The 10,000-nt window shown below is 40.4% G+C and overlaps 1 protein-coding gene across 1 annotated transcript in view; it reads left to right on the top strand.

The window, feature by feature from the left end:
* Positions 1–415: 415 nt before the first annotated feature.
* The window catches only part of LOC106577876 (uncharacterized), a 239,722-nt gene continuing 230,137 nt past the window's right edge, over positions 416–10,000 (top strand). The window contains exons 1-3 of the mRNA XM_082965287.1: positions 416–489; positions 652–781; positions 964–1,009. Of these exons, the coding sequence (XP_082821413.1) occupies positions 771–781; positions 964–1,009 (57 nt within the window). The 5' untranslated portion in view covers positions 416–489; positions 652–770. The remainder of the gene's footprint in view (positions 490–651; positions 782–963; positions 1,010–10,000) is intronic.

Genomic DNA, 10,000 nt, shown 5'->3' with positions numbered 1-10,000 from the left:
TCCAGAGTCCCATCATTCTGACTAGCAGTTGAACGCGGCATTATGCAAAGTAGAACATTCCACAAAGATCACACTGCCTTCTCAGAAGAGTGATCAGTTATCAATGAATGCTTTCTTCTCTTTTACAGTTCAATAATGCAGTTTTAACATCTTAATAAAAGCAACCTCGTCAAAGGTAGCCTATACACTCAAGGTATCAATGTTTTCAACGTTCGCTGTCTTAATTGATAGTCTCTCACAAGACATGTGTATTTAATCTCCTATTAAATCGTAATGAAACATAAAATTGCTATCTTGTTGACTTTTTATCATTTATTCGAGTAGTGATAGTGCCATAGGGGTTTCTAACTAAAGTGGGTGACAAGTGGGTAAGGGTGGGCTATGCGTGACAACGCTAAAGCCCCGCCCCTCTGCTCTCATGCACTGCGAAGTAGTTCCCGTGCGTGAAACAACTCCGTCAGGGGACGAACATTTTCACAACTGAACTTGGTGAGTTTTAACTTTCCCTATTCTTTATAGCGTAAAACGACGAAATAACCTAACGATTTCAACTAGTCCTAACGAAAATAGCCTTTTGGTGAGTGATTCTCCCTCATTTGAAATCTCTCTCTCTCTCTCTTTGGTCTTTCTTCTCGTTTTTCGGTGAAACAGACGCTTTTTGGATTCATCAATGAGCTCGTCCAGGCACTTGTAGCTGCTTGGAGTGAAGACGGGACTGGAGGACCGCTACCAGGAAAACGACCTGTATTTTCTTCCAGTCGGTATTCAACATGACATTCTGGTGCGTTTATTTGAGCTCAAAATGATTTGTTTTCGTAGCGGTATAGTTTGACATTGCTTGCCAGTTTACAACTGTTCTGTAGCCAAATAGCTCATTCCGCGAATACTTTAATATAAATTTAGTATAACTTTTGTTTATTTTTAAAGCCAGCCTGATATATAATTGTTTATTTCTTTTTGTAGGATTTGTGTACTTGCTGTCAGCTGGGCAGTTGAAGCGACACACGGGGTAAGTGCTAACTTACTCAATAGTTAAGGGCTCTCGACTCGAGTGTGCGCATGTAACCTTCAATCAAATGATGAGGCTACAGCCTTGACGTTGTGTTATTTTTCTATCGCTGTATTGCAAGCCTCGGATTTATAATTTAGGGCAACATTGTTGCAAACCATATCGTGCAATGACCAGTGCTGTGTCAGTGTAGGTGACCAGAGGGGCAGCGCTCTATTGCGCAGAGCGGAGCTCGCTGGTGTGTTTTACAACAATTATTATCCTTAGGCTGTGTATATTGGTTGTTTATATTCCAAATGCTTATATGATGCAGTTACTTCGTGTACATGTATTCTATATATATATTTAGATATTGGAAGACTGTTGTTTGAGTGGGCCACTTATTGGTGGTTAATTCAAAAGAAACATCACAACATATTCGCGGTCACTGTAGTTTTCTCTAGGACATGGCACAGTGTGCGTGTTACATGCAGGATTCATGCCTTCTCAGAGAATCACCCTTCCTCGTTTGGGGGAATTAAAATATTTTGTGTAGGGTTTATTGAACGCTGTCTGTAGATTCTGGACGCTGATTAACAAGAGCCCACCAGTCAAATTGCTTACTGACCTTTCATCCATAATTTGAGTTTTACGCATGTGAAGATATACTTTATTTCAACATCATCCCGTCAGTGACAGATGGACATTTTACTATTATAATGAACATTTTTCATAATGATTTAGAAAGTTAAAACGCACATGATTTATCCCCATAGTTGCAACTATCATTTATTTCGTTTTGTTTACGTGTATTTATTGAATATTGTCTGTAGGATAGTATCGATATAATTGACCACTGCATTTTGAGTAGACCCACTGAGATTTGCGGGCGAGTCAAAACCCGCTCCCTTTTGAATAATTCAACAAATAACTTTAGCCACATCTGGAGCGGCTCATTCACCGTATGGTTTATAGGCCTGCCTACGTATAATTGTCATACATTTCTAATACATGCATAGCCTAGTAATGCTATGAGGATTTAATGATGACTAAGATATAAAGATTATAGTCACTTCAAGTCATAGTTTACACTTTCTTTTAAATAAATACATTTATATCTGATTTTCCGTTATTAATACATCCGCACATTTAATTCTAGTATTTTCTAAGAACGGGTTGATTGCAAAATGAGGTCTTGATGCCCTAGTCTGGACCTATGATATATCTGACCATTCCAAGTAGCCATTGTAGCGGAGAGATAATTGACCTCATGCGCTAAAGCCTAGGTGATGGTTGCTCTGGGAACCAAGTGTACTGGCCCCAAGTTAACTCATCATGCAAGAGTATGACCGAAACTTGTCTATTTTAAAGAAAAAACATGTTCCTTGAGATAATTTCTTTATATTGTATTACCTGCCCTAATATAACACAGTATTCATGTTATTGCAACTTGTATCCACTTGCAAGTTTGCTTGTAGTCTCTGCGTATTTATGGGTCATCATGCAATCACTATAGAAACTAAGCAAGTATTGACTTATGCAGATGTTACAACTCACAGAGATCAGGTCATGTGCGAATAGGGTTAACCTTATATCCTGCGCCTTAAGATGATGTCATAAAGGTTATTGTAGGCTGTGTACAGATCATATCTTGAGAGGCTAAATGGGTTTGTATTTGTATTTATTATGGATCCCCATTAGCTGCTGCCAAGGCTGCTATTCTTCCTGGGGTCCAGCAAAATTAAGGCACTTCTGCAATTTTAAAAACATTACAATACATTCACAACAGATTTCACAACATGTTAAGTGTGTGCCCTCAGGCCACTACTGTACTACCACATTTCTACAACACAAAATGCATCTACACTTGTGTGTATAGTGCGTATGTTATTGTGTGTGTGCGTATCCATGTGCCTGTGTTTGTCTCTCCACAGTCCCCGCTGTGAAAATCTGATTCTACTGCTTGCATGAGTTACTTAATGTGGAAAAGGGTTCTATGTAGTCATGGCTCTATGAAATACTGGGTGCCTCCCACAGTCTGTTCTTGGGGACTGTGAAGGGGCCTCTGGTGGAATGTCTTGTGGGGTATGCATGGGTGTCCGAGCTGTGTGTCAGATACACTTGAATGTGTAGTGTCAGCATTTGTTGCAGGCATGTCATGCCTAAATACGCTAATCTTGCAATGAAAAAACCTTAATGTAGTTAGCAATATCAGTGGGTTTTGTGTTGAATGAGCCACCTGAATCAATGAATGATGGAGCCGAGTTTGCCTTTTTGCCCAACATTTCGGGTTAAGGTGCTCCAAAGCTTTTAACTATCATTATTTCTATACTTTATCTTTGTTTCATAGTACAGTTTGTTTTTATTCAGTTTAGTCACATGATTTCTCACTTTGCAGTACGTTTGCCAATCGGTTGTGCTACCAGACTTACTTGTTGTACCCTTTGCCTCATTCTTCTCAACCATTCCATTTTTCAATTCAATCGAAACGGATTTAACCATTTTTTTCAGTCATTTTCATATTGGGTGCGTGCTTATTAGTAACTGGAATAAGCAATATCATAAATGTGTCAAGTGCAACATCTGGTTGCTCTTCATTACACACCCCAGACCAGCAAATATTATTTACATCATCAACATAAGAATCACTAAAAAAATTGAATGACCTCTTATACACTATATTACTTTTCCTATATATGGCTGTTATAATGGGATCACTAGATCCGATGGATTTGGATATTGCTTTAAAGCAAGTTTCTGCAGCTTTAGTAAAGATGTGATCAATACATAATACAATACATATTTCCCTCACTAACTTTAAACATCAGCTATCTGAGCAGCTAACCGATCGCTGCAGCTATACATAGCCCATCTGTAAACAGCCCACCCAATCTACCTACCTCATCCCCATATTGTTTTTATTGTCAAGGGTGTGTACAAAAACAATAACGTGCCAAAAACACGGAACATAGCAAAAGTAAAGCGCCTGACACAAAGACATGGAAGGGAACAGAGGACTAAATACATGCAGTAATTATGGAATGAAAACCAGGTGTGTAATGGAACAAGACAAAACAAATGGAATATGAGAAATGGAGCGGCGATGGCTAGAAAGCGTCGACCGCCGCCGAACGCCGCCGAACAAGGAGAGGAGCTGAATTCGGTGGAAGTCGTGACATTTATTTACTTTTCTGCTCTTTTGCACACCAGTATTTCTACTTGCACATCATCATCTGCTCATCTATCACTCCAGTGTTAATTTGCTAAATTGTAACTACTTTGCTACTATGGCCTATTTATTGCCTTACCATCTCACGCCATTTGCACACACTGTATATAGACTTTCTTTTTTTTTTCTATTGTGTTATTGACTGTATGCTTGTTTATTCCATGTGTAACTCGGTGTTGTTGTTTGTGTCGCACTGCTTTGCTTTATCTTGGCCAGGTCGCAGTTGTAAATGAGAACTTGTTCTCAACTAGCCTACCTGGTTAAATAAAGGTGAAATACATTTTTTTTTAATAAATAAATACATATACAATTGAAGTCTGAAGTTTACATACACTTAGGTTGGAGTCATTAACTCGTTTTTCAGCCACTCCACAAATTTCTTGTTAACAAACTATCGTTTTGGCAAGTCGGTTAGGACATCTACTTTGGCAGGACACAAGTAATTTTTCCAACAATTGTTTACAGACAGATTATTTCACTGTATCACAATTCCAGTGGGTCAGAAGTTTACATACACTAAGTTGACTGTGCCTTTAAACAGCTTGGAAAAGTCCAGAAAATGACGTCATGGCTTTAGAAGCTTCTGATAGGCTAATTGACATCATTTGAGTCAATTGGAGGTGTAACTGTGGATGTATTTCAAGGCCTACCTTCAAACTCAGTGCCTCTTTGCTTGACATTATGGGAAAATCAAAAGAAATCAGCCAAGACCTCAGGATTTTTTTTAGACCTTCTGGAGATGAATGTACTTTGGTACAAAAAGTGCAAATCAATACCAGAACAACAGCAAAGGACCTTGTCAAGATGCTGGAGGAAACAGGTACAAAAGTATCTATATCCACAGTAAAACGAGTCCTATATCGACAAAACCTGAAAGGCCTCATCCCCCCAGCAAGGAAGAAGCTACTGCTCCAAAACCGCCATAAAAAAAGCCAGACTACGGTTTGCAACTGCACATGGGGACAAAGATTGTACTTTTTGGAGAAATGTCCTCTGGTCTGATGAAACAAAAATAGAACTGTTTGGCCATAATGACCATCATTATGTTTGGAGGAAAAGGGGGAGGCTTGCAAGCCGAAGAACATCATCCCAACCGTGAAGCACGGGGGTGGCAGCATCATGTTATGGGGGTGCTTTGCTGCAGGAGGGACTGGTGCACTTCACAAAATGGATGGCATCATGAGGATGGAAAATTATGTTGGAGTATAGATAGTGTATAACCCGCCAGCTGTATGTTATTAATGTCGTCGTTCAGCCACAACTCAGTAAAACATAAGATATTACAGTTTTTAATGTCCCGTTGGTAGGATTTACGTGCTTTCAGTTCGTCCCATTTATTTTCCAGCAATTGAACGTTAGCTAACAGTACGGATGGCAAATTACAAAGGCAGATTAGCAACTCGCTGCCTGATCCTCACAAGGCACCCCGATCTCTTTCTGCAAAATCGCAGTTTCTTTCTCCTGCGAATGACGGGGATGAGGGCCTGTACGGGTGTTTTGCAGTATATCCTTCCCATCCGACTCATTAAAGAACAATTCTTAGTCCAATTCGAGGTGAGTAATCGCTGTTCTGATGTCTAGAAGCTCTTTTCGGTCATAAGAAACGGTAGCAGCAACATTATGTACAAAATAAAGTTACAATTAATGTTACAAAACAAACAAAATAGCACGGTTGGATAAGAGCCAATAAAAGAGCAGCCATCCTCTCCGGCGCCATTGGGCGTGTGTGTGTGTGTGTGTGTGAGAGACACTACAAGCAGCTGAAAGAGTCATGTTTTTCTTTCTCTTTGGGCTTTTTGTGGGTGCGCGTGGTCATTCTCTTGTGGAGTCAGTGTTTATGGATATATGGTCAGCTTTTGGCTCTCAATTCAATAGAGACTGATTAGAAATTGAAACGGTCCCTAATTTGTTTATTATTGTAGTTAGTGAATGATTGATTGATTATTAGAAAGGTCCCTCCCGATATGCCTTTATTGTCAATTGATTCATCTTAGTTTGGTCTAGTGTTAGTTATGTGAGGTCAGACTTTGACGAGGGTAGATAGGTTGTGTCACCACCCTAACATCACCTTCAGTGGAGATCAGCTGATCTGTGGTTAACCTAACTAGTCAGAGATAGCAGAGCAGTTCCAATCTCAACCCTACCTCGGAGAGAGGTGATGAAGCGTGTAGGGACTCTCTCTCTTTCTCTCTCTCAATTCACTTTCAATTCAAAGGGATTTATTGGCATGGGAAACCTATGTTTACATTGCCGAAGCAAGTTAAGTAGATAATGAACAGAAGTGAAATAAACAATAAAAAATGAACAGTTAACATTACACTCACAAATGTTCCAAAGGAATACCGGGGCGGCAGGTAGCCTAGTGGTTAGAGTGTAGGGGCGGCAGGTAGCCTAGTGGTTAGAGTGTAGGGGCGGCAGGTAGCCTAGTGGTTAGAGTGTAGGGGCGGCAGGTAGCCTAGTGGTTAGAGCATTGGGCCAGTCACCGAAAGGTTGCTGGATCGAATCCCCGAGCTGACAAGGTAAAAATATGTTGTTCTGCCCACTGAACAAGTCAGTGTGTGTGTTCCTAGAACATCATTGTAAATAAGAATTTGTTCTTAACTGACTTGCCTAGTTAAATAAATAAAATAAAAATAGAGATGTCTCTTATGACCATATTCTGGCTGTATACATCTCTTTAAATTCAATTCAAAGGGCTTTATTCTCATGGGAATATTCTTATCTTCTTTCTCTCGCTCTCCTCCTCTCCTCTCTCCTAGCCGTTCATCTCGCTCCTTTCTACTGCAGATAACAAAAGGCTTAGGAGATAAGTGTCCACACACAGTCACACACACACAGTCCCTTCAAACCCATGACATGCCAATGGGCTGAATCAGACTATGATATGTACATAAACCCCCCCCCCCCCCTCCCCTATTTACTTATACTATGGGGTGAATCCTAATTTTCAGTGTTTCCTTAAGTCATGCATTGATATCAATGGGACCCTAGGCAAAACATTTATTTGGGTAGAAGTTATGATTCACCCCTGAATGATGTGGTGTTCATCAGTCTAAAAACATAGCAAAGTTGTATATTCATTTTGTTTAAACTAAACGATTAGTTTGATAGATGGGTACAATATACTCCAGTCTAAAAACAGAACATCACGTCAATCTCAGAACACACAAGAGGAAGGACTGTCTGACACAGCACGTCAATCTCAGAACACACAAGAGGAAGGACTGTCTGACACAGCACGTCAATCTCAGAACACACAAGAGGAAGGACTGTCTGACACAGCACGTCAATCTCAGAACACACAAGAGGAAGGACTGTCTGACACAGCACGTCAATCTCAGAACACACAAGAGGAAGGACTGTCTGACACAGCACGTCAATCTCAGAACACACAAGAGGAAGGACTGTCTGACACAGCACGTCAATCTCAGAACACACAAGAGGAAGGACTGTCTGACACAGCACGTCAATCTCAGAACACACAAGAGGAAGGACTGTCTGACACAGCACGTCAATCTCAGAACACACAAGAGGAAGGACTGTCTGACACAGCACGTCAATCTCAGAACACACAAGAGGAAGGACTGTCTGACACAGCTGTTGGGAAAGACCCGCTTCACACTCCCGTGGAGAAAGGAGGAGAGGAGCGGAGAGGTCGAGGAGGGTGAGGCCTACATGACGAGTAGAAAAAGAGAAAGAACTGCAGAAAGTGACTCAGAGGGAGTTTAAGTGAAACAAGAGTGAATCTCAGTACTGCTCAGAATGTCATAGAAAGATATTTAGTAGTGAGAGTTTTCTCAAATGAGACAAGTTGAAAGGTGATTTTTAAAAAAAAGTGATTTTTGTCAGTGTTGTCTGGCTTCCTTGAAATAGATTGGAGCAATCGAAGACACACCTCACATGAACACTGATAGTACATGCCAACCATCTGGCTTATTTATCTGTGGATGTCACAATGGGCTTTTTCACACTATTTAATAGGTCTGCTAACATGCTTAGAGGTTATTTGTTATGTCCTTCTGCCGATTTGCCAGACGTGACATAACCCTTTTGGCCCTCTTTAGCATGACATTGTCTTATTAATGACTTGTGATGCATCTACAAAGGTCCTATTAAGGGTTTATTATGGTTTTTTATTTGTATTGATTTGTCTACATTTCCATCTGTCCATTTCTCTGTTTTTTCTCTCTCTTTCTCTCTCTCTCTTTCTCTCTGTCTTTCTCTCTCTCTGTCTTTCTCTCTGTCTTTCTCTCTCTCTTTCTCTCTCTCTCTTTCTCTCTCTCTCTTTCTCTGTCTTTCTCTCTCTCTAGCTCTCTCTCTGTCTTTCTCTCTCACTTTCTCTCGCACTTTCTCTTTCTCTGTCTCTGTCTCTTTCTCTCGCTCTTTCTGTCTTTCTCTCTCGCTCTTTCTCTCTCTTTCTCTCTCTCTCTTTCTCTTTCTCTGTCTGTCTCTCTCTCTTTCTGTCTTTCTGTGTTTCTCTCTCTGTCTTTCTCACTTTCTCTTTCTCTGTCTCTCTCTGTCTCTTTCTGTTGCTTTCTGTCTTTCTCTGTCTCTCTGTCTCTCTGTCTCTCTGTCTCCCTCCAGTTCAAGGGCTTTATTGGCATGGGAAACATATGTTTACATTGCCAAAGCAAGTGAAGTAGATAATAAACAAAAGTGAAATTAACAATAAAAATGAACAGTAAACATTACACTCACAGAAGTTCCAAAAGAATAAAGACATTTCAAATGTCATGTTATGTGTATATATACGGTGTTATAATGATGTGCAAATTGTAAAAGAGCAAAAGGGAAAATAAATAAACATAAATAGGGGTTGTATTTACAATGGTGTTTGTTCTTCACTGGTTGCCCTTTTCTTGTGGCCTCAGGTAACACATTTTACTGCTGTGATGGCACACTGTGGTATTTCACCCAGTAGATATGGGAGTTTATCAAAATGGGTTTGTTTTTGAATTCTTTGTGGATCTGTGTAATCTGAGGGAAATATGTGTCTCTAATATGGTCATACATTGGGCAGGAGGTTAGGAAGTGCAGCTGTTTCCACCTCATTTTGTGGGCGGTGTGAACATAGCCTGTCTTCTCTTGAGAGCCAGGTCTGCCTACGGTGGCCTTTCTCAGTAGCAAGGCTATGCTCACTGAGTCTGTACATAGTCAAAGCTTTCCTTAATTTTGGGTCAGTCACAGTGGTCAGGTATTCTGCCACTATGACCTCTCTGTTTAGGGCCAAATAGCATTCTAGTTTGCTCAGTTTTTTTGTTAATTCTTTCCAATGTTTCAAGTAATTATCATTTTTGTTTTCTCATGATTTGGTTGGGTCTAATTGTGTTGCTGTCCTGGGGCTCTGTGGGGTGTGTTTGTGTTTGTGAACAGAGCCCCAGGACCAGCTTGCTTAGGGGACTCTTCTCCAGGTTCATCTCTCTGTAGGTGATGGCTTTGTTATGGAAGGTTTGGGGATCGAATCCTCTTAAGTGGTTGTAGAATTTAACGGTTCTTTTCTGGATTTTAATAATTAGCGGGTATTGGCCTAATTCTGCTTTGCATGCATTATTTGGTATTTTACGTTGTACACGGAGGATATTTTTGCAAAGTTCTGCATGCAGAGTCTCAATTTGGTCTTTGTACCATTTTTCTGAATTCTTGGTTGGTGAGCGGACCCCAGACCTCACAACCATAAAGGGCAATGGCTTCTATAACTGATTTAAATATTTTTTAGCCGGGTCCTAATTGGTATGTCGAATTTTATGTTCCTTTTAATGGCATGCAGTAGAAGGCCCTTCTTG

Source organism: Salmo salar, chromosome 18 (assembly GCF_965601325.2).
Source record: "Salmo salar chromosome 18, fSalSal1, whole genome shotgun sequence".
NCBI classification, from domain to species: domain Eukaryota; kingdom Metazoa; phylum Chordata; class Actinopteri; order Salmoniformes; family Salmonidae; genus Salmo; species Salmo salar.
The sequence above is the reverse complement of the archived record's forward strand: the minus strand, read 5'-3'. Positions and strand labels throughout refer to the sequence as shown.